Genomic DNA, 26,126 nt, shown 5'->3' on the forward strand with positions numbered 1-26,126 from the left:
AGTTGAGCAAGCATGCAGGAAAGATGTCAACAAAGATCCAGAATATAGAGCAGACTCAGCTTGCAGAGTATTTTGGGTGCTAATATTTTCTGAAGGGGTTTGGTATCATGTTGTAACTATCACAATATATTTCTATGAATATAGCTTAATAAGCCACTTAATAAGGGGGCTGCAGATACCCACCCCCTCAGCTTGGGGAATAAGTACAGGGAGATATAATACCCCTTGCCCAATTTTCAAAACTGTTAAAGAAACAGTTGAAACATTTTTTTTATTTCCCCTCAAGCAGGGTGACATTTAAAAAAAAAAAAAAAAATCTTTATTAGTTTTCTTAACCAAATCCTTACAGCAATGTATGTAGTCACCTACGATGATCTACCCATCCAGCACCAGCAGCCTCAGATTCTGCATTGGCTGGTCTTTACCCACGACGTCCACTTTGGCGTAGTTCCTGATACTTGTTCAGGCAGACAGCTGTCCCCAGCCACCCCCTTGTATGACTGACTGAAATAACTAAATCAATGATAAGATAACTAAAAAGTGGTATTGTTTTAAATTGTTCAGCCAATCACACAAGAGGGCAGTTGAGGTTAGCTGTGCCTGGATGTGCCAGTGATTGAAGCTTTGCCCAGGATGAGCAGCTGATGAAGCAGCAGGACATTATACTTAGACATCACTGGATCATTTAAAGGTATTAAGGGGGGGGGGGGGGGGAATACATTTTATTTCTCGTGTCATTTTTTGTGCTGCTTTTACCCTTTCTGGAAATGGGTAAGGAGTATTATGAACCCCTGTACTAATTCCTGAGGGTAAGAAGGCAGATACCTGGGGCCTCCTTAATAAAGGGCATTCCAGATTGTAAATAGGCTCCCTCCACAGACTCAGAACAAAAAAAAAAAAAAAAAAACGCTTAGGGCAATACAAAAAAAAAAGTGCAGCTGTGCTGTCGGCTTTTAAGGACAGAACAAACCTATTTTGGTCCAAGGTTAAACAGTTTTGGTGGTAAAACTGTTTACAAAAACTACTGGTCTGAACATAACCTTGTTTTTAAAAATAAGGTATAGCAAGGTTCCTATTTATTACCTTTGTACAATAATTGTGAATAGAGTTTTTGTACAATAAGCTTGGTAATCATTTCAGTATGCTACAATGTGCAACAGTAATTTCATCTATAAGTAGAAATCTGTATTTTTTATGTGCCATAGGACATGCCAGTTTGGACAGGAGGACACAAGTAAAGAATTGTGTTTCTTTCACAGAATGTCTCTCTGGTAGAAGTACAAGTAGAGGCAGAAATCCTGATTTGTGCTTGTCCTGTGGAGGAAGAATTGGTTTGGCACAAAGTATGCAACCCTCTATCTTCTGTCACAAGGTATATGAAAGTAAACATTGCCAAACTCCTGAAAAGGAGAGCTGTTTGTGGGTTCAATACCCAGCCATAGACCCAGATCAAACATGCTTCCAAGGAAGTAAGAACTTCTTACCTGCACACTTGATAAAGGTAATTGGCAGTTAATATTTTCAGAACTAGAGGTAGGCAGTTAGTCTTCTTTTTTTCTCTCAGTATAGGTTTTCATTAGTGTGAAGCAGACACCCCCTTAGAGTTTAGTTGAAGAACCTTTTCACTTAATGTGCTAAGATACTGAATCAGAATCTTGACATTTACATGTCCATCAGGTAACCTTTTAGCTGCCATGTACCCAGCATCTAATCTGACACCAAAGACAGTAGGGGGCAAAGAGATTGTTTTACCCCGCATAAGGCCTTCTTCACATGTTATTTGAATAATTGTTCATTAGGACAGTGTTTTGTATATTGATGGGCATTGCAATAACAAGCACCTAAAACTAGACTTGCATCATTTTTGTCAGCAACGGAAATTCGGCCCTCCATACACAGCATCCCATTTTGCCCCCAGTTAGTTAGACCAGTTTTGCGATTTTAAAATGTACACAATACAGACTAATTAGTTTGAAAACTGTTCTCCAACTGTATTTTTTTTAGTGTGGAAACCTTGTCACAGTTAAAAGTGATTTTAATCAAGTGTACAACAATATGACACACAATAGTCTTAAACATAAAACTAAATGACATGAAGCTACATTGAGGCATTGAGTGAAAATAAACTTCTAAATATCTCATATATATTCTAATATAACATATTCATATATATTCTAATAAATATTTCAATTAGAAGCTCTTACTACTTCAACTATTGAATGTTACACTAAAATGTTTCCCTTTAAAATTATTCCTATACCTCCAGCTTGTGTAGGATTACCTATATAATTAGTGCAATTAGGGCCCTTATTTAAGGAAAGCAGCAAATGTTATGTGTGTTGGTTATAGTGCAGTGCATTCTCTGAAAATCGAGTAAAATTAGTCATTTTAGACATCAGAAGAACAGCGTACTTTGAATAAAAAGTTAATTGGAGAGGAGAAAAAAGTGCAGAAAATGATAGACTGCTCAGCTAAAATGATCTCAAATGCTGTAGAGGCAACCAAAACCTGAAAGACAAGAAGAAAACAAAAAAAAACTACCACTGGAATAGATATCTGCTTTGGTCATTGGTTAGGTCCTTTGTTCTTTGTAATGCCCCTACATTCCAACATTTTGTAGATACTTAACATCTTAACATTTTTCCTGTCTCTGGAGGACCCCCTTTTAAACCCATGGGTTACTAACTGGAAAAGTGTGAGCCTGAGGAGGATATCATTCAGTTTTTAGGGTATATTAGATCCGACCCAGGGAATCATTGTGGATGCCCAAAAAATATCTGCAGTCCTAAATTGGCTGGATATCGCATTAACCAGAAGAGTGTCGTGAATTTTTAGGTTTAGCCTTAATTGTGGCCCCCTCTAATGTGGCCCACAAGTCTGCATGTCTCAGTCTCTTGGACCCTTGAACCCAAGTCAGCTTTGAACCAGTTAAAGCCAAGTCAAGTGACTTATTAAGATAGTCTGTTTTGTTATGTTTCTCTTTCTCATCTGTCTCATAAGATAAATGGTCCTTCCTTCTCCCCATGTCAGAGTTTGTCTATAACACCACCACATACTAGTCTATGCCACGGTATGAAAAACTACAAATTCAACTCAACATATTTTCGGCATTGCCCAGACTCTTGATCCTTGGGGTAAAGGATTGAGATTCATTCATTTCCTATATCAAATATCAAAACAAATTAGGTCCTGTCTAACCTAGGCAAGAATGAAGAGAAAAGTTGGCAAGAAGAGGGACTACCCCAAATTTAGGCTGGGTGACTTTGTTGTCCTTTCAAGAAGCTGGGAACAACATTTATTGGCCTTTATTCCTGTCTATAAAGTAATCATTTGAGTGGCTGTCAAGCATATGCTTCCCAAATTAGGATTCACCAGGCTTTTTATCCTGTCTGAAACTGGTGGCACAGTTGAAGTGAATGAACAGTCGGAGGTTGAGGCAACCCTGGACTTCAGGAGGCGGTTTTAAAAGAAAAGGGTTTAGTTCAGAAGAGAATGCTGGAAATATTCAATGTTCCCCCCACCAGGTTGGGGATAGGATTTCATTGTGCTAATCCAGATAAACCTTGTCTGTAAGGAGACAGGGCTTTGACTTCTTATCTGGAAGCTGGGCAGCTCTCCACTGGCCATTTTACAGGGTTCCACACCAGTCCCCACTGCACTGCCGGGCATCTGTGTTGGATGATTTCCCCTCAGCCACAGGTGACCCCAAGTGCTGTAACTTGGGGGTACTTTGCAAAAAAAAAAAAAAAAAAAACTCTAAAACAGGTAAAACAGAGAATTGTAATGGGCAAGAAAGGTCATTTAAGTGACTTTGAACTTTGCTTAGTTGTTGGTGATGCAGAATACTCTGAGTATTTCAGAATCTGCTGATCTGATCAAACACAACCATCTCCAGGTTTTTCCATATGTCCAAAAAAGGGAAAATATCCTGTGAGAAGCAGTTTTCTGGGCAATGTCTTGGTATTGCCAGACACTTTGGCCCCTTGGTACTAATAAAGCATATTTTAAATTCCACAGCCTACATTAGTATTGTTACCAAATACACCCATCCCACAGTTTATCAATTTTCCGATGACTACTTTCAGCAGGATAGCATACATCATAAAGCTTGTTTCAATTCGAACTGGTTTCTTGCACATGGCAATGTATTCACTGTACTTACATGCCCACCACACACCTAAAATCTCAATCCAATAAAGCACCTTCGGGGTGTGGAAAGGAAGTTTATATCACTGATGAGCAGCCGACAGATCTGCAGCAAGTGTCCAATGTTACCATTCCAATATGGACCATAAGGAATGTTTCCAGCACCTTGATTATTCTAGGGCAAAAAGAATTAAGGATCTTCTTAAGGCAAAAGGAGGTCCAACCTGATACTTGCATAGTGTACCTAATAAAATGTCCTGCGAGTTAAAAAAATATAATACATGCACAAAGTAATGACATGTTCCTTAAATATAAAATAAAACTTTAATTGGGACAGTATATTTCAGTGGATTCACAGTAATAAACCCTGCAAGTTTCCTCTTGATTTGCATCACTGTAATGCTGGCTATACATATTTATTAACATTACACAAAATATTTAGGCTACTATCTGAACAGGTATAAGCCAAAAATATTTGTAGCAAAAGACCTAGATACACACTGTAAAAGCTTTCCATTGAAATCAGTTGGCATGGATGCTTCAGCTTTGCTTTATAGGCACAATTAAAGTCAGACATAACATACAATATAAACATGTCTCCCAACTCCTTATGGCCCATATAGTTCCTCACCTGTTCCTTTGCTAAGTGAGATTAGGACCAATATAGGTCTTTAGCAGGATGGTACACTCAATTAGATGTACTTTCAATTTTGCATTTGACTAACCAATTTATTTTATGGTTTGTTATTCAGTTAAAAGTTTTAAAACACTGTACACATGTACAATATCTTGTATGCATATGGGCTGTAATGCCACTTAGTGTTTGCAAAGAAGATAGTTACAAAGCTTGTAAAAAGAGTACACTATGTTTACCATCCATAATTCTAATGTTTGCCAGCTCTATAGTAATAGGTGTACATATTGGATGGTGGCAATTTACACAGTGGCTGCCAACCTATTGGCTGGTGTACCAGGCAAAAGCAGCACCTGGTGAGTACATAGCCACACCTAGCCTGGTGTGTAATGTGTACAACCCCTTTACAAACCAGCTTTGTCCCTCACTGCAAGAAAAACACAAAATGACATTACAGCACATAATCATGTGTTTTGTTTTACCAACACATAGGATTGCTTCACTCACTGGTAACGATGATCACCCAAAAGTACATTGTTTTTTCAGATTGACCTCAGATCCAACAGTTCTGTTCGACTTGAAACTGGGATTTTGTTTTTACGTCTGCTTTAATTTCAAAGCAACAAGCTGAAGCAAAGCATACTGGCACTTTAAATAAGGAAGGCATTGTGCATGTAATTTTTTTCCAATGTTTTTTCAGCACATTGCAGCCTGAAGCTTTTGGAGACATAACCTTGGAATAATTGCTGCAAGTTCAGCTTTGGTTCACAATTCCCACACATTAAGACATTATTCACACAGGTTTCAGCTTATATAAGAGAACTATATGTAGTGCAAGCTTTGGAAAAGTATTTATGAAACTTTCAGCAAGCTTTAAGAAGCTTTGTTAAATAATTATTTGGTTCCAGTTTGTAAATGTTAAAAATAAATGACAGTACTCCAATTTTATAGGCCAGATACAATACAAGCAGGTCAAGCTCTAAAGATTTAATACTTTGCCTGGAGCCCATTGTGCAAAAGACAACTTGCCAGCTAGTGCAGCTCTGTGCAAGAAATCACTTTGTTGTAAGCTACTGGGCAAAAGACCCCCCCAAACACACAAGATAATGATGGCAGCCCAGCCCATTTTCCGGTAAGAAAAATGGTAGTGCAGAAAATTACCCAGCAGTGGGAAAGCACAGGGGACTGCAAGGATATAGGCATGTCTTAAAAATTCTATAAAATACTTCTTCCTCAGAGTAGAACATTCCAAAGCCAAAGCTTGACTGAACTTTCAAGACTTGTAAAAGCTTTTTCCTGCTCTTATACAGTCCGAAGTTTGTGTGAACAAGGTCTAAGGTTTAGTTAACACACAGGGTATATCTGGTGAAAAGAATTTGCCTGAAGACCTAATTGATACACACACACACACACACACACTAGTATGACCAGCTTACAGCTTGAAGAGAAATCAGTATTGAGCTCATGCAAGCAATACAAACAAAGCTAACTTATGTGGATACCTATTCAAGTAACCAACATTTCAGGTTTCACCATGTGGAAATCCAACAGGTGAAAGGTGAATATGCATTGGTTACTGTAGGTTACCACAATTAATATTTTTCCTTCACCTTGCTGAACGTTCGAACCTGCATGTAGACAAACTGGATTAAACAGATCAGTGCATAATTTGATTTCTTTGAGAAAGGTCAACAGAAAAACATTGTAGAAAATACAGTTAAGATTCAAGTATATATATCAGTAAATACATTTAAAATAAAAATAAATTTCATATATGGAGAAGTTTTTGTTCTAAATAAGTACTCAGGCACTGAAAAAAGCTAATATTTAATCTGGTTGAATAAAAATAAAATTAGCATAATAGTGTGTAAAGTCTATGTATTCTAATGTATGTAAGGTTTCAACAAATACCTGTCCACAGGATAGGGACCTTGACAGAAATATTTTTCGGGTGTGCAAAGCAGTAACAATGCACAATCAAAATAGTTTGTGTGTCTATACACCTATATAAGATTGTTATAAAAGAATATGCTTAAGTGTCTTTGTGAAATCGCCTTTCATTGATCGATAAAATTTTAATTTGACAAAACCTACCAGAATCTATCAATTAACATCTTCATGATCACAGCTAGTCAAACATTGTGGCTACCACCACTGATCTTTACCTCCAATAAATTATGGACACTAATCAGTACATTTTCAGATCGAGAATTATTCCAATGTGTTTATACAGTGCTAACATGTTACACAACACTAGAATTTATGCAGCACAAAGAATACTGACATTTGTCGGGTCCTACCAATCTGCATTTTTGTTTTGGGTCAGTAACTTTCTAATTATTATAGTTAGTTGGCTATAACAGCAGCAAAACTGTCAGCTGTTTAGTCACACAAGCTTACAAAACTGTTAGGCTCTTGTGGCTGCCATGGTCTCTTGGAGCTTTGGAAATGAGGGGAAGCACCTCAAGTAGATAGCACATTTTAAGTACAAATAATATTTACTACCACAGGGGCAGTTAAGATCATTTTAGGGCAATAGCCTTTAGGTAATATTAAACTGCATGATTTCCCAAGGTGTACAGTTCTGGACCCTGCAAAATCATATTATAAATACAAGATGGTGGCTTTTAAATGCAGCCAAGACTGATTTCAATACCAGTTTTTTTTTTTAAGCCTTTAGGTTTGTATATTAGGCCTGGCTGATACGGTGGGTAATGATGGGGCTGTCATGTTGAATTGGTAACTGGTACAAAAGATCCTTATATCAGCTTACCCTACATATAACATGCCCTGAATACTAAACGATACAGTATTAAGGGCTACAACAAGCATCAGACTATACCTATAGTTGCTTCTGTGGCCCTAGTACCATTAAATACTGGATTATTGTTTGAAAGTGAATGACTGATTACTTTTCTCTGACATTATTTCAGTGAACAGAACTCATCCCAGCCTTAAAGTACAACTAAATTTCTCTATCCTTTACAGCTGATGGAAATGGGCCAGTTTAGCCTCTGTTAAGATCTGCAGAACCCATGGGGCTGCACAGGTGATCAGCTAGAACACTAGATATTTCAGGTCCTAAATGTTGGGCTGACAGCAGGTATAAGCAGCTGGGAATAACTTTTTGTTTTGTTCCGCTTTATTTAAAAAGATGTGAAATCATTGTCAGTTTGGACAACAATGCCTATGTATATCAGACTGGAAAATATTGGTAAATCTCTAGGGTTTTCCTGAAGTTGAGGATTTTTGTGTGCTTCTCCCTCCCACACGTCAATGTAAAGGAAAAAAAGGTTGCAGATTTATAAAAAAAAAAAGATCTTTAGGCAGTCAATTTATGATTATATATGGGAGGTCAAAAAGTTTTGACCACTATGTCAAACAATATAATGAATATTATACTATATAGCCACTAAGGGTAACAAGACTGCATTCATATGTTGTAAACAGGAACGTCCAGGGTGAAAACTAATAAAACTCCACAGATCACCACTAGTCTTTGCACCGGATCAAGTACAATGTCTGAATGGTTCAAAATACACAAGGTTCATTCCAAGAATTTTTTGCTTGATTTCCGATCCCCCACAAAAAAAAAAAAGTCCCCATAATCAAAATACCTAGACCATCACCACAGATCAGTAGAGTGCCATGAACCATTTCTCTCCATCCGATCTTTTACCAGAATTCCTTCCTCTGGTCACAGTGGTTACTGTACATGCACACTTTGTTGAGGATAGTAAAAAGACAAAATCAATAGATATACAGATCATATGTGCTGACCCAGCTAGATGGGAAGCTCCAATCTGGGAATCTTTGAAGAAGTGTGTCCAGGTGGGGAGAATGCTGATTTGATCCAAAGAAATAATGAGATGCTGCTGCAATTGTGACCATGCCATCAGAATAATCATCTGAACCCTGAAATAGACAGATATGGATTGTACATATTTTAGGTGTCCCTGGGGTGTCCAAAAAAAACAAAAAACAAAAACAAAACCTTGTTTGCAAACTATTATCAAAAACAAACAACTATTTGCCAACTAGTTATTCCTAATCCATCATCAAGCATACAGTCATCATATCATTTATTAGATGAAGGTGACCTTGTTTATAAATCTGCTTATTTCTTTTTTTTCTACAAGATGCTACTATCACCAAGACAAGGATTCTGTTTGCATGACAAGAAAAAGGTTTCAAAAGAAAAGTGAATTTGACAGTTTCTTTTAAACCAGGGAATTCATGTCAGCTGAAGAGAATACGGTTTCATAGCACCCAGCAGCATGGGGACTATCAGGTGGAGGGATCTCCTGACCAATGCTGCATTTACAGTCTCCAGCAATCACCACGAGAAATAGAAAGATTTCTCTCACTTACCACTCAAGTTGGAGCTTTTATTACTTCTACTTACCCGGGCATTTTTAAATTCTATTGACCACTGGGCATTTATTACTTTCACCAACGCTTGACAATAGAACATTATTCTAACTGACACCAGAATTAATTACTCTGCCTACTGACCTCCAACACCGGTGCATTTATTTCCTTGCGGGGTCATTTATAATTCTTGCCGACCACTGAAATTTACAAGGAAAGCAGTACAATCATTTAGAAGGGGCTACCCTTCAGGAGTTTTTGTCCTGTATGTTGTCCTTACCTTCAGTTCAATCCAGAATTTCCATACTGGAGCCTGCAAGCCATGGGAGTAATATACAAAGTAATCCCCACCATTGCTTGGTACTGGTATGCCGTCACCCAGAGACCAGCTAGACAACACAAATGGGTCATGTGGACGCACATATACGGTCATGTGACTTGGTCCTAGGTTAAAAAAAACAAAAAAGTAACCAGAAAATATTGCAGTGTTCTATATTGATAGATTACTATTCTACTTTCACTACAAGTTACTATGTAAAACGAAACAAATTGAGCAAATTTGACAACTGTAGATATGCATATCAATAACTAAAGGCCAAGATGTTAATATAGACTCTGTTGAAAGACATCCTATGCCTGGGAAATGGCACAATGAACAAAAAATACCTACTTTACAGATTTACCTCAATGTTCAAATCAAACCAGATATGGTGTCTAAAAGTGGATGAAAGCAGAGATCAGATATGTCCCTAGAAAGCTTCACATCAAGAGTTCTAAATCCAACAATTATTCTTGTTATGCCTTTCATCCTAAGAAACATATTGTATGTTGCATTTGTTGGCCTAAAGCCTATGTAAATAGACTGAGTGTCTAATATTATGATTAATGCCTGCAGACCATGTAGTGAATAAACAAATTACTACTGAAAAGGAGAAGTGGGGAGGGGGTTAATGGGGAACAGTCAGCAATTGTGGTCCACATTTTTCCACCACCACAGGTATACGTTAAATCCTTTTGCAAAAAAAACAGAGCAGTAGCATGGTTTTAAAATTACCTGAATAGTCTAAATATTTTTGACACCAGTGACCACCATTACAAACAATGTATAGCTTTGCCCTCACATCATGACAACACATCACATTCAAGCATTTCAACTAACTGCAATTAAAATAAAGCCGATTATTATTTTATTATTAAATATGGGAATGCATTTATTGCATTTTGTTTCTTTATTTAATATTATATTCTGGCTGGAATTCCACTTTAAAACAAATACACAGAAAAAAAAAGAGAAATTTACTAGCCTTTAATTTCAAAGTTCAGTCGAGTAGCACCCCATGGCATCTCTTCCCTGGATGCAAGTTTGAACTCCATGTTTTCAGAGACAGGAGGAGGGGGTGCTGGGAGATACCAGTTCTTCCTGTTGGAAGAGGCAAGAGAAATGACTTTAATATCCAACTTTTTAAAGCAAACATCCTTAAGAGTTTTGTGTGTTACAAACAGACCAATGAGAGAAAAAATGTCACTTAGTTTGTCTTGTTTATTCCCTCAGTACTCCTAGCACCTTTCACCTAATCACATATCTCTGTGTGGCCATATGCTAGCCTCTTCATAACTTTTTTAAGCATAACTTAACACAAACCTTATAGCAGTGGTTACCGAACAACAACTACCGGACTATTTATTGAAAGACTAAATTGAAATAAAAAAATAAAAATACTATGGTTTTTTTCACATTTCTGCCAGACCCCATTAATTTCAATTCTTGCAGTTGATAGAAACTACTATTTAAAAGTCTTCAATTATTTTGCATTTTTGACTTTTAAATTCTATTTTGTGTTGCATGGCCCTGTCTTATTGCTATGTATAGGTTCAGTTTTAAGCACAGTTTGCCTTATTTTTGAGACAACCATACAAAACTAATAGAAGAAGCTATACTATGGTTTGGGTCACTAACCTGAGCAAAAAATGAACAGGAAAAAACCAGGGGAATCCACAGAATGGATAATCCTCACATTGGGCTTTGACTGTGTCATTTAATTCAGGTACATGAGGAGTGACGTGAGATAATCCAGTGTAATCAAAGCCATTGATCCAAATACCAGAATCTGCCTTTACAACCTCTCCATTCAAATTGTGGAAAGTTCTTGTCGTGTGCTTAACAAGCACAGGAGAAAAAAAAAAAACACGTTAGAGATTGTAAAAATACATTAAAAAAAAATTGGAAGCAAAAGATTTTAGGTATATGCAAAGATGTATGTTTAAAAAAAAAAAATGTGCATCCCTGGAATACATTGACATTTCCGCACATCTGATTTTTTTTAACCACATTACAAATACAAGAAATTAGGTGTTGGTGTGCCATAAATAAAATGAGTTTCCACCCTCTTTGGCAGAACGTCAAGCAATGGAGACGGTTAAAACTAAAGTCTAATACAGAGTCCGTGACAGAGAAAGGAATGAGCACTGTACTCACAGCACCATTCTATCCTAGGGGGAGGTGGGAATGAGTGAGCAGCACCCTGCTGTGCTCTCCTCCATAGAAGTAACCAGCAGGCAGTCCTGATCAGCTGTTCAACAATGTGCCATGGCAAATAACATCAGGGTACCACTATACACTTGTCAGATTTTCACGAACGGGTGACGATTATCTGATATATGTATGTAGCCTAATGGCTATACTGCCACAGACACAAAGAGATAACAGATGAACAAATGTAATATAATAATGCAATATATGAGCAGAATTGTTGTAATTTATATAATGTATGTTTTAGCATGCAATATATAATACAGGGAAAAGAAGAAATAGACTCCTTTTATTAGATTAGGTATCACACAGCTGAAGAATATTACATTTATATATTGGAATTCCCACACTGGGAACAAAAAGCTGCAAGGTGGAACAGCATTACCTGAAGGAAGACCCTCTTCGGCTTGGGACTGTTCATATCGCCACTATATGGAAAGAACAAGCCACTACACACAAGGACGAATGTCACACCAGACACAAAGGCCAAACACAGCATTAATTTTTTGGTGCTCTTGACAAGATAAATAAACTTGATCTAGAAAGGAGGACAATAAAATATATTACATGTACTGTATGTATTTTATATTATTATTTACCTATTTTCACCAACTACAATCATACACAATAGGCTCTACTTATAAAACATGGAATCAGGCATTCCTTTAAACATTCACTCTTCCAGGTCCATGTGTTTCAATGGCAATAATGGATTACCACCAAGTTTGAGGGAATGCCAAATTGCCTGCTTTATAAGTGGAGCCCAATGTCTACTTTACAAAACTAAAAAAAATAAAAATAGATAATATATATATATATATATATATATATATATATATATATATATATATATATATATAAATTTGTGGATGACATATATGATGTGTATGCACTTATAATCACATTTATTTGTGCTGGATCACTGATCAAAGAGGAAGGATTTTAGTAAATAAGCTTGCCATTAAGTTTTATATAGTAAAGGAATAACTGGTTCCTTGCTGGAAAATGTGTTCATTTTCCTAAATTCTTTTAAGTATTTACTGCTCAGCTTCTTTAAGGTTTCTTAATAGCCACATCAATGACAGCAGAAAACAAACTGCAAATAGCCTAGTTTATCTACAGGAATAAATGGAATGCATGATTGAAAGAAATCATGAGACTGCATTGCTATTCGTGTCAAAAATATTGTGAACAGCCACAATTTTTAGCAGGTTTTAAGCTACTTAAACTATTACTAAAGTATATACCAGGATTGCAAAGACACCAATATGTGTACTTACAAAGTAAGATAACAGAATAACCGTACAAACAACCATTAAGATGGCCATCACCACATCAGGTGGAATTTCTGTTCCACTGCGTCCAAGGATAGGAGTAAACATCTCAAACACTGCCCACACATGATACATGGTGTGTATGTATGGAAAAAATAATCCCAATAGGTATATTGCCATATATTTATAGGATGAACCTGTGAGGAAATAAGCAAGAAAATGTATTATTGTGTAAGGTAGATAGCTGGAAGATAGCAATGCCTCATTTATACTGGAAAGATTTTATGTACGGGACAGGTTTACACTGAAATATTGCAGGAAAAATGTCAGCATGTAAATCAATAAACCCTATGTTAATGTAAAAATGTGTTCGATGGATATTACATTACATAGCAGTGTGCAGAACTATGTTCTTGTGATAGGACAAAGGGATGTAATATGTTGGTGCTATATAAATACAAGCAAACCAATAAAAAAAAAAAAAATTATCTTGAAGTCACTGGATTTCTTTATGACACGCTCTATTAATATTATCAGCAATGTTATAGAACTTCTATGGCAAGTAAACATACCTTGATGTACAGATTCTTGTCGAAGAAACATCTTTGTGATTAATGGGATGATCACCCACATGGCAAAGAAATAAGCAGAGCAAAGCCCTTTATTAGTAAGTAGCACCATGGGTATGCCCCATGAAAGTAGGGATACGTCAAAGAACAGGTCCCCGAGGTACTGTCCACTTGTGTTCTGAGGAATTGAAAAAAGAAAATGCAAAGATGTCTCATCAGGATTCTAATCTTGGAACTATATACAATTTACTAACTTTTCCGACATAATTCAGGAAATTGACATGACAGGATGACCAGTCTACTCCACTGATGCACCAAAACACTGTAGACACGTGTACAAAATTCTCAAATGAACTAAATTTTCACTTTAGAATATGTGTTTGCATTACAACAAGAAACAAAAAACTAGCATGTGAAGGGCTTAAGGTCAGAGAATGTGAGTAATAAAAATAGTAACTAGTGAACATATTGGATGTTTGCTATGTATGCGGTGGAATATTTCTATTCTTTGGCACATTAGCCAATAAGAGAGCATGTTGTATATATAACACCCTTCACATGCTAACCATGTACATTTGATCAAGATTTACCAACACACCTGATGGTTTGGCAAATGAGCCAAATGTAGAATATCTGTTTTGAATAAAAAATAATCTTATTAAGACCTGGGGTTGGCAAAATCCTTAAACCCGAGTCAAGAAGCAATGTAGTAATACCTTAACGGTTTCCCCATTCAGGGTCTCAGATGAGTCCCCCCATCAAAGGATATAGCATAACTGATATTAGCTAATCATTTTAGAAACCATTTGGTCATTAAAGAAGGTAGTTATTTCATGACAGATCTATAATGCATGCTTCCCCCCCAAAAATTTATGAGAAAACCTCTTGTATTGGAAAAGCATTTAAGAGGGATACTATTCAAACATATTTACAATGCATTAAAATAAATTGAAATGCAATACATTGAATTGAAAATATGCAGTCATTTCTATTCACTAGCTTTAGCCTAGGAAAACCTGATCCTTGTGGGAACAGCACATTCAGCTACATACATTGCCCTGCAAAGTAATCAAAATAAATGAAAAGCTCCCCACAACATTAGGTTTCATACTTTATCCAAACCACAGTACACAAAGGTGAAGATAATGGGCCAACAAAGAGAAATCATATAAAAGTTTTTACTTTTTTCATTATTACTTCTCCATAACCTAGGCTGTTCCAAACATCACAGTTAACGCTTTGGACCAAAGCTTTAACTAAATATTACAGCCTGGATCAATTTGGAGTTTAGGTTAGGAAGCATCATGTGGGGAAAGAAAAATATAGTTGAAGTTTAAAATGCTGGTTTAGGTGTGCTTTCAGGCATCTTTCTTCTATGTAATTGCGATAGCCATTATACATACATACACTAAACTGAACATATACTGAAGACACTTACAGCAAAATAGAATTTTTTAGCCAGTGAATGCATCAATAGGAGTTTGGCTAAAACAGCAGTTGCATAGAGAGACACAGCCACATAGAAGTGTGTATACCAGGAGAGAGTGTGGCCACTCAAAGTAACCAACACTGCCATAATGAGAACAGTTACTAGAGCAGAGATCCAACTTGTCACTGTGATGAACAGTCCAACCATGAGGTCACGAGCATAGTTCATTCCTACACAGAATAAATAGATCTACATTAAAAATTACAGAAATTTGAACAGCTACTATATTATACATGGTGAGCAAAAAAAAATGTTTTCTTTTTTCCTTTTTCTAAATAGAGGGGCTAAAAACCTAAAACAAAATGGCTTGATTTTAGGTACCAAACTGGTGACACATATGCTTTGTTAGAGAAGTAAAACACAGACTGTGGTAATACTATAGTATGCAGCCTTATTACACAGGAAAAAAAAAAGTTTAATAAAAATGGAAATACATTAGAAAGCATGGTACATAAATGTAAAAAAAAAAAAAAAACGTCAGGGTGCTACAGCACTGAAAGCTGAAGTGAACAATTTTATTAAGTTTAACTATAGTGTATTTTATATATATATATATATATATATATATATATATATATATATATATATATATATACACACACACACACACACACACACACATACACACACACACACACACACACACAAAAGCTTACCTTCACGTTTGTATTTAATGGTGTTTTTGCTCAGATAAAAGAGAGTAACTGTGCCTATGATGTAATTTACAATGGTACCAATTCGGGCTGGGTAAGATAGCACAAAAAAGCCGCTCATATCAAAGAAAATCAGGTTCCCATGACGATACTCTGATGAGTCAGCAAGAAGCTGCGAGGATGCCAAGTATTTCAATACCCCCATTATGTTATCACCTGCGTGGAAGAAATTCACATTCATTTCAAGCAAACAATACGTGCACAGGGTAGAAATTTATAAAGGTCTGAAACTTTTAGAGGATAAAACTGAATACTGGAAATAACTGCAATAGCCAAATCAAAATATGGGAAGACTTAGGATGTTGCTTGCATCAGCTTCAATTCACTTGAAAAATGCAACTAGAAGATAAGTTGTGATGGGCAGTGGTTTTACTAAAATTTTATTGTTGCTGCCAAGTCTAAAGTATAAAAAAGTTCACTGGAAAATTCTCTAAAATTAATAAAAAAAATTAAAAAGTAACCAATATTTCCAGGCAAAAAGCTGAATACACAATTGAAAAATAAGTTGCAAGACGCTGTCTCCCACAATATTTAATAAGTTTACTCTTGTGACTCACACATCTGTGCACAGCAAGGTATCTCACACTACGATTTCCTGATTAAGTTTTTCATGTTCTTCCCTGTCAGACAAGAGCATAGGACATTAAAGGACACAGTGGAGGTTTTTCCTGCCCTTCCAACAAGCTAACCAAATGCCTTGCCTGCATTCTTCAATACCTGAAAAGCTTACAGACTAACCATACATAGTTGCACAATATGATTGCTGCTGTGCCAAGAGCAAATAGCAGGAAGATAACCCAAATACAACTTGAATATGAAAGTACTGGTGATAAAGCTTTTCAATTTCTGCTGCAACTTAAGTAAAGTAGAAAGTTGTAGTGAGCCAAGGTTTGGAATCCTGTGTTTTATTTACCGAGTAAAAAAAGAGAGCATTTTTACTAATTGGATGTTAAATTATTTCTAATTTACAGTAATATTAACATCAAAGATGATTACTAACCTGCTCTTTGGATAGAGTCTGTGTGGATTCGGTCTGCTGTATCATATTTTGTATGGTAAATATAACCATTCTCAATAAAAGCCAGGTCAATACCTAAAAAAGAACACAATGTGAAAAAAAAAATCCAGAGCAGTTAAATAAATTCAATAATACTGCAAACTGTCTTGCATACCAATAATTACAGATTTGTAGGCCCAACTGTGCTTTGCATTTCTCATATTCCACTACCAAGGCCACCTATTACCAAGACACATGATTGCCAAGACACATGACAAACGACAGATTAATAAAGACCATTTTCTTTCGTCAGGCTATGTTGTCTTAATTTTCACCAGGAGTGCCAGCTTATAACATACTTCTTGTCCTAGGGTGGCAACAGTCACTCCTCTACTGTATCTATGGAAGGAGTTATAGTTGTCACACAACTTTACCTTCAAATACATCTGCCTTTAATCATACACATTACATGGTGGATTGTTAGGACTAGGAGTTTACACAATAATGATAATGTTTGCGTTTGTGAAACACTTAATTTCTGGCAAGGTCAACAAGAATTTCTGTACCTTTCCATATTGTAAAATATTGTATTGCAGCATATAATACTTTGCATAGAAACTGGGTCTTAACTAATCAGATATTTTTTGAACAGTCTTTAAGAAATTTTTCATATATAAATTATATTTATACACACTAATTATATATATGAATAAAACGTATGCACACATATGCAGAGGTACATGTACATACCCTTCTTAATCATATAACAATACACTAGCACACATATAACAATACACTATACACACAAGCAGATAGGATAATTGATCTTAAGCCGCATACACACGTGCAATAGTCTATATAGGATCTTTCACGATGAACGATGCATGAACGAGTGCTGTACATACAGCATCATTCTGCTCTATGCAGAGGGGAGAGGGAGAATGATAGAGCGGCACCCTGCTGCGCCCCCTCCCCCTTCCTTTGCATTAGGATCGTTAGTCGCCCGTGGATCCGCCAGGACAGTCGTTCGGACAATGGGCGCTGTACACACGCCAGATTCTTGCCCGATATCGTCACTGAGCCGATTATCGGGCGAGAACCGTTGGACGTGTGTACATAGCTTTAACCTTCCAATACCTGCTTTATCTATCCTGTCAATTCAAGTCATTCCTGTCAATAGCAAAGCAGATTATATTCAGAATCTGATAAAGCAAACATACAAGAAAAATGCAGTTGGGATGTCTTTCAGTGACGACAATGTAAGGCAAAGGTCCAGTTTACAACAGACAGCCCTGGCAAATATATGATAAAAAGATTGCAAGCAGATTTCAAAAAAAGTATATTGGTGGAGAAGATGATACAAATTACACAACTAAAACAAACCTGGAATATTGCCAAAGTCTCTGTAAATGCGGAAGTCTGTGTCTGAAGGGATAATGCCACTCTGGAACACCTCTTGAGCCACCACTGAAGCAAAAGGATGGACAGCAGCCATTGCATAGGCTTGTACCAGCCATGGGTTTTCTGGTCCTGTCAAAACAATTATACAAAAAAGATACAACTATAAACAAAATATTTACCAAGGACTCTCTAGTATATGAAGTAAACATCCTACATTGATGGTTACATACCTGTTTGAAATACCAGCTCTTTTCCCCCCACTCCGGCAGCTTCCAAATTAATGAAAGCACGAACAAGCTTGGCCCATGGGTGTTGAGTAATGAAGCCATGGCTACCCTAAGAGCAAACAAAATACATGTTTTGCATTCATACGATTCAATATTTCATGTTACTGTAGGTATGCAGCAGTGTCTGCATTACTCTTAGGCTACCTTTATGGTCACCATGAGCAAAAACATTCTGTTACACACTTTCCAGCCCCTATTAGGAAGCCTGAACATTCCTATCCATATGATGGGCAGAACCCTAAAGTTACCTGGTTTTGTGGGCATCCAGACAAATATACCTAGGTGCCAGCACTAAATACTGTAATAGTAACATTATCACAGAATCCAGAGCTACAGAATTTCAGAAAACGCAGTCTTCAAAAAGGACAAACTATAACCTGCCAGTTTTGTAACGCAATGTGGTCTCTTTCTCCAATCATCCATGGTATTTTCCATGAAAAATAAATTCACATGAGCAGTAGCAAAATTAACTTTTGCCAAGCATTCAGTGTAGCTGAATTAAGCACTAGGAAGTAGGAACTAGCACTCTGAAGTAAATGTTATCTGAAAGGCAGATTAGCTCCTTTGTTAATATGCCCAAAAATATAGCACGTAAAGTTTATTACTAATCCATTTAGCCCAACTGTAACCATACCTACAAAAAATACAATGCGCAGTCAAACAAAGAAAGTTTTTTAGAAATATGATAGCAGTCTAAAGTAAGTAATGTAAGGTCCTAAATTTGACCTGGTTCATCGAAATATATAGAATTTATAAAAGGCAATAATGAAAGACACAATAGGAAACGGTAGTGAGAAAATGATTAAAGGATAGAGAATACCAACAGGTACCAATTATTATATATAACACACAAGAATGCCTTGCTATACAAATAGAGTTTTTTTTAAAGAATGACTCAACAGTAGCAGAATAAAGCTACGTACACACTTCCAATTATTATCGTCGGAAAACGAACGATGAACGTTCCTGCACGATATATATGAACGATCTTATAGCACCGATCCTGCACATAGAGGTAACGACACGATCGTTCGTAGATATTGTACACACAATAGATACGATCGTTTAAGCGATAGAGGAACTATGTGCACGACAGGAAAGTGAACGGACGTTCGTTCATCACGCATGCTCTGACCATGAACGATCAACGAACGACCATACACACGAACGATGTTCAACGATCGTCGCCCAATCCGATCCGCCAGTCCGGTCGTTCGTTTCCAACAATTTTCCTCGTTCGTCGGCGTCGTTGGTTACTTTTTTACCAACGATTTTTTGCCCAATCGATCGTTCGTCGTTCGATTGGAACGATAAAAATTGGAAGTGTGTACGCACCTTATGCGACAAGCAAATACAAGGTCAATATAACTCAAGTAAGCAACAAGAAGATAAGACTGAAAACAATCAGCCCATATGGTACATTTTTCCCCTGAGCGTTGGAATTTCTAACATATCCCAATAAAAATGAATTAGAGCTCGATTATTAGGTACTTGATGTTTAGGTGTAGTATACAATGGATGACTTGATGGATACCTGAAGGATATTTTCCTCTGCACCATTGAACAGAAATATAATTGCATGTTTCAAAGAGACTGATGTACTTGACAACGATCCTAAGATTTCAAGTAGAACAGCACAGCTAACAGCATCATCACTGGCACCTGCAGAAAACCAACATATATGCAGCAATTAATGTGTTAATCATTATAAGACAAGTATGTTAAAAAAATAGTACATGATTTTCTGATAAACTCAATAGTATTTATTAGTATATAAAGTGCATGTCCAGCCTTTTTATTTCTTTAGTATAGAGCAGGGTAGGGTTAAAACTTCTATTGGGTTATCCTTTGCTGCCTGCACTCTTCTAGGGCAATGTCTCTAAACTTTTAGCCCCAAAGACAAAGAAAATAATGGAAGGTAAACCCATGGCAAACACATTTTTGTGTGAAAAACACATTAATGTATCTCATTTTACCTTTTATATTTTTGTGTAGTTTCATCTAAATCTATACCCAACCCAATTTAAATGCATCACCTTCAATAAAGGATTTATCAGTAAAAATCTATTCTCTTTATTGTAGATAATCAGAATAATGACAGGGTAGTTCTGTTTGTGCAAGAGTTGCTCCACCCATACATTTGGCAATCTGTGAATTCTGTACAACTTGCATACAGAAGTCAGTATCACTTTTATTATATTGACAATACATGTGAACTTGGACAAGTGTCATTTTCTTTTTCATTTGCCAATATTCTTTACCTAGTAAAGATGAGAGGCAACTTGATGAGAGTCTATAGGAAAGATTACGGTTCCTAGTCAAATAAGCCAATAATCTCCTTACCTGGTGTATTGGCCACAGAGTCAAAGTGGCAATTTGCAAGGACAGCATGCTGTGCTCCCCGTGCTGGTTCCAACTTTACAGCTATGTTAGTAATGTTATCATAGTAACTAGTGAAACCTCCAAGGAAATCAATGCTGAATGATCCCGTAGGTCTTTGTACATCTACGGTTATCTTATGGACTTTGTTTCTTGTCTTCTGAATGTCTCGGATCCTGTCCAGTATGTAGCTGACTGTAAGTATCTCATTTGCAGGGCTTCCCACTGTTCTTGAATCAATTGCTGTGATCTGCTCCAGATATGTCCTACAGCAAGCAACATGACATTAATACAGTACTTTTTACCACAATATCATAATTTAACAACTACCGAAACAGCTTCCTAAATGTTTGCAGAAGCAACCAGATAAAATTGGATAGAAATAGGAGAAAGAAACACCAAGCATCTTTACCATAAATAATGTGTATGCATAAAATCTGTACAGAACAAGGTTGTGTGAGGTGTACTGCGGAAAATGGAAGGGAAAAATCAAGTAGCATTTCCTGCACAAAAAAATTGCTATAACATCTTATATTTTTGTTAAGATGTTCTACAGTCTGTTCTCATTGTCACGCCAAGGCTGAATAATTTGAGCGTTCTTATATTTACATTTGATAACATATACACAGACTCACAAACAATGTTAGTTAGGTGTGTATGTTCCCATTGTGCTGCTAAAACAGGAATGGACCTGTAAAGATCTGCACTTTAGAGCTTAGCAACAGACACTTTATATCATGCTGCCTTTGCCTGCCTGCCTTCCTCACCTAATGCATTCTGCGGTCATCTTTTTCGCAAGTAAACGAGACACACACACTATTTATCAAACTGTATTAGTAAACTGTATTTTTAAGGCACCAACATAATACACAGCACCATAAACTAAACAGGTTGAAATGACAGACAGATACAAACAATGACCCTGCCAGAAATAGTTTACAATCTAAGAGGTGGGGGAGAATAGGTGACAATAGGAGGGGGTATATGGAATGATGACCAAGTATTGGGGTGTAATTTGGCCTTTGTCAATTTTGTTTTGATCATTACGCTTGGCCATTCGTCCTGCTTTTATCACATCACTAAAAACTGACTGCTTACTGGTGTCTAATATACCCCATTCCTTTCCAGGGGTCACTGTAACATCAGTTAGTCACTTAACCTGTCATTGGTCTTAATGTTTATGGTTGATCGACACATGTTCCATTCTTGTTGTATTCAGAGACTGCAAGTTGACAAAAGAAAATGATGCACCTCGAAAAAAAGGAGCTCCCTTGAGTCTTCCAGTGATTACACAGAATAACGATAAAATCTAAGTTCTGAACAGGGAGTGAATAACTTGGCAACATCTGTGCTTCATAAAGAGAATGATGAATCACAGTAGATGAATACCAATGTAACCAGTTTTACTCCAGAGATTATTGCAGCTTGAATTAAATCTAGTAGACTCATTTCTACGGAGGGACTTTAAAAGCCTCAACTGGTTCTGCAATGGTGCTACAGCCTCCCACAACTATTAAACCCAATTAACACGTTCACCTGTACAAAAGCAACCATAGTAATTATATTGCCAATTGCACACACCCAACATAAGCAAGGGTGTTGATTTCACTTCTTATCACATAATGTTGTAATGCCTTAGATACTTTATCTAGGTTTAACAATGAATGACAAATGAGGACCTTCACCTTTCTTGTTCTGCAACAGTTGCTAAACATCTTCCTCACCTCTCATTTTCAGGCATGCTCTGTTAATATTCATTGTTTTACCACATTTACTACCAGTTCCACAGTCTGCTGCTCTTGATACAATTGATTACCATATCCAAACCCCAAGCTACTTGGATCTAAAAGGAACAACAAGGTGCACTACTTTTCTGAGTGTTTCTTTTTAATTATTGTTATTATTAAACCGTATTTATATAGTGCCACCATATTACTCAGTGTTGTATATTAAATGCTCCTATTCAAGGCAGCATTTACCACCAAGACACCGATGTGGGTGCCAACAGCCTAGTAGACATCCAGAAGCCCATCTACCACCCTACTGTTCTTTATTTAAATAAAACATTAGCTTTAGAAGTTCCACGTCTGAGCCTTTTCTGTCATTTTTCTCAGCAGTCTACATCCTGCTGACTCTAATTTATGCTCCACAAGCAGTCAGCTGGGAACGCAGACCATTATGTCTGCACTGAACTAGACATCAGTTACTGAAAATTTACTGTATGTGTTCATGTAATCTTCTCAGAGTCCACTAGCCATATCATGACTTGGATAAAGGAGAACCATTTAGCTACGATTCCCCTCATGAATATTGGATTTTTTTGTGATCTTTTCATTCATTTCTTGCCACCTATTGAACTGGAATGGACATCACAGGGACAGGAAATGGAGGAACAGTAGAGTATGTATGTGCACTTTGGTTCTCGTTGTAAAATGGTATTTGGTAATTTGGTATTCCTCTTAACATGGTTTCATCTAACAGTGAAGTAAAAATTAATCTTTTAAAAGGTATTAAAGCTGTAGACAGCTCTGTCTAATAAGACTATCCTTCCTTTTTTAAATAAACTATTAGGCATGACATATAATAAGTTGCATAGGGAACTACAGATCTGGAAATGGCCATATAACTAGACTGGTCAAAATAAAGAAAAAAAATCAGGATCACATCAATGGCCTTGTAATAAAATGAAAGAGTAGATCTCTAGATCTCAAAAAAATGTAAAAGATTTGCTGAAAGTTCACTTATAGGGCTAAAATCCTGAGAGTACCAGCTGTACCATTTACTACTGTCAGCTTGTTCTAAGATCTGCAACCTTCATCTCACTAAACACGAACCTGCAGTGTGCATATACAATACATCAAGTCTACAGAAATCTTCATGGAGGACCTTCCACCCAGAGTATTGCAAATACTATACTGCAGAGTATTGCTTAGAAAGCAGGAGATTGTAGGTCAGTCCGGGGATCACAGGTATGGAGGAAAGTTTATTCTTTCACAAAAAACACTTTTCCTATAGGTTTACTTTGAGTCCATTTCTGAGGAGGTGTAGGGTCATAGTGCCTGACAGTTATAACCAAAGAACACATAAGATGAGGGGAACCGACATACCAGGAAGTTTTGGATCTCAAAAGATCATTCAGTCAGTATAGCGCTACAAGAGAGCAAAGATGTAATTAGCGGTGGGTATTCTGTGTACTAACATGCATTGAGTCTAGATTAATAAAGTTGGACTGGCAAATATAAACTATCCTGGAAATTCCTGAAACCAGGAATGGATCTGATCCAGGATTCGAAACATTTGCCAATTACAGGTAGTCCCCGAGTTAAGAACATCTGACATACGTACGACTCCTAGATACGAACAGGGCTTTGCTGGTTTGTGTGCAGGATGTTGTTGGGGGGGGGGGTTTGCATGACTTGCAGAAGAAATCTTTTGTTGTTCTGCAAGCTCTTGTAACTCTTTAATGACAAAGACAAACTCTGCAGTTGTTTCTTTTTGCATATCAAAGCACAGTTTGCTCCAGAAGTTAATGAAAGTCTACGCTGCAATATTTTTTTTTCTTGCTTTGTTTGTGATTCACTCACGGTGAGGATTTTATACAGTAACTCACACCACGCCTAATATGTTGAGACAAACATCTGTCCTAATTGCATTTATTAAAATAATGTACCTGTTCTGACTTGCATACAAATTCAACTTAAGAACAAACCTATAGTCCCTATCTCGTATGTAAGCCTGGGACTACCTGTAATAGCAAATTATTTTTTAGAAATCCATTCCAAGTTGGATGGATCACCCAGGTTCTCCCATGATAGTCTATCTTCTCCAATCTTGTAGAGCTTTAAAAAGTAGGCCTAATGTGCAGTAGCAGACATCGCCAAGTGGGCTCGTGAGCAGAACTAATTTGGGCTCTTGTGGGAGCCCCTGTTGTCAACGGAGGGTCTTGTGTATTGACACACTTTGCACCTCTCTATGACCACCCCTGGTATAATCCCATAGCTGTTCACATTCTTCTTGCACAGCACTATCCTATGGACTTCTATTGGACTTGTCTTCCTCCCCCCAGGAAACGTCCCATAGAATTCTATATGCCTGTCCTGGGCATATAGACCATAAAACCATTTACCAATTGAATGGAATAAACCTGGATTGGGTCCGGCTACAAATGAGTGAAGGATATCACCCAGTACAAACAAAACTTGCCATTGGTTGGCGTTTTACTTTACCTGCGGGATTTAAAATGATTAAAGAGGAAGTAAACTAAAAAATGCCCAGAACAAAAAAAAACACTTACCTTCAATCCCGCAGCACGGTCGATCACTCCAGAGGTGTCTTCCCATCAGGTCCCGCATCATCCTGGCATCCATCACCACACCAGGTGCCACCATCTTCTCGTCTTCTGCGTTCTTTCCCCTGTGTCACCCAACCCAGGCGCGAGATTGGGTGATGTAGGTTGGAAAAAAAACTTGCTGATCTCACTGTGCATGCATGGGATTGGCAATTTTTTCTCCATTTCACAAAAAGGCTCCTCTGAAAAGAAGCACCCAAGAGCCTCCCGGGATACGTGACGTAGATGTCCCGGGAGGCTTTGTGCTCCCAATTATTCTCAATTCCCTAAAAAAAATTAAAAGGGTGTTGTACTTAAAAAAATACAAAGATTAATATTTACTTAACATAAAGGGGTCCTCTACACTTTTATTTACAGTGAAATGTCTTAGTTTAGGTACGCTTTAAATCAAGAGATAAAATATGATATGGAAAGAAGGGGAAACTATGGAAAGTTAGAGACAGGAAATGTTTAGAAAAGTCTTGCATGCAGGGAAGTTATGTGTGATATGGGATCAGATTTATGTCCATATTGATGACTTCCTATCTCATATAATCTGGGTATTGGGAGGCCTCTGGTCACACATGGGGAATAACGGATGGAGGTAGGAGGTGTTGCAATGAATGGAGCCCGGGTATGAGCAGTGTATGGCTGTGCACAGCTCCCTCCCATACATTGCTATGTACACATAGTGCTCATATAGCATTCCCCCATGGCTGCCTATGTATGAGCCCTCCCAGGGCCCCCTCACCTGGCATTGCTGGCATTGAAGTCACTGAGCCGGGCACCCGGTGTCACCAGTTGTCGCAGCGATAGGTGCACTAGTCCTCTTATCCCGAGCACATACAGGAAAAGCAGCGCAGGAACTCCCGCTCCGAATACCAACGTCCGGCTCCGAGTCTTCTTGTCATTGCTGCTATTTTCTTCCCGCCGGTTCCCGTGATTTGAGCCCACCACATTATGCCGGGACCTGCGAGAAACCGAACCTGCCTGCCGCTCCATGCCTGAA

General features: G+C 37.4%; 1 protein-coding gene across 1 annotated transcript; it reads right to left on the bottom strand.

Annotated features, from left to right (window-relative positions):
• Window positions 1-4,451: 4,451 nt before the first annotated feature.
• Window positions 4,452-26,126, bottom strand: LOC140326034 (endoplasmic reticulum metallopeptidase 1-like). Its single transcript, XM_072404226.1, has 15 exons — window positions 25,869-26,126; window positions 20,755-21,056; window positions 19,946-20,073; window positions 18,355-18,460; window positions 18,107-18,253; window positions 16,727-16,819; window positions 15,670-15,882; window positions 14,963-15,183; window positions 13,528-13,702; window positions 12,962-13,152; window positions 12,067-12,219; window positions 11,109-11,308; window positions 10,456-10,571; window positions 9,432-9,595; window positions 4,452-8,695 (listed from the first exon to the last, which is right to left on the bottom strand). Exons 1-15 carry the CDS (start codon window positions 26,117-26,119, stop codon window positions 8,531-8,533), a joined length of 2,625 nt encoding a protein of 874 aa, XP_072260327.1. The 5' UTR covers window positions 26,120-26,126; the 3' UTR covers window positions 4,452-8,530.

Source organism: Pyxicephalus adspersus, chromosome 3, assembly GCF_032062135.1.
Source record: "Pyxicephalus adspersus chromosome 3, UCB_Pads_2.0, whole genome shotgun sequence".
Taxonomy (NCBI): domain Eukaryota; kingdom Metazoa; phylum Chordata; class Amphibia; order Anura; family Pyxicephalidae; genus Pyxicephalus; species Pyxicephalus adspersus.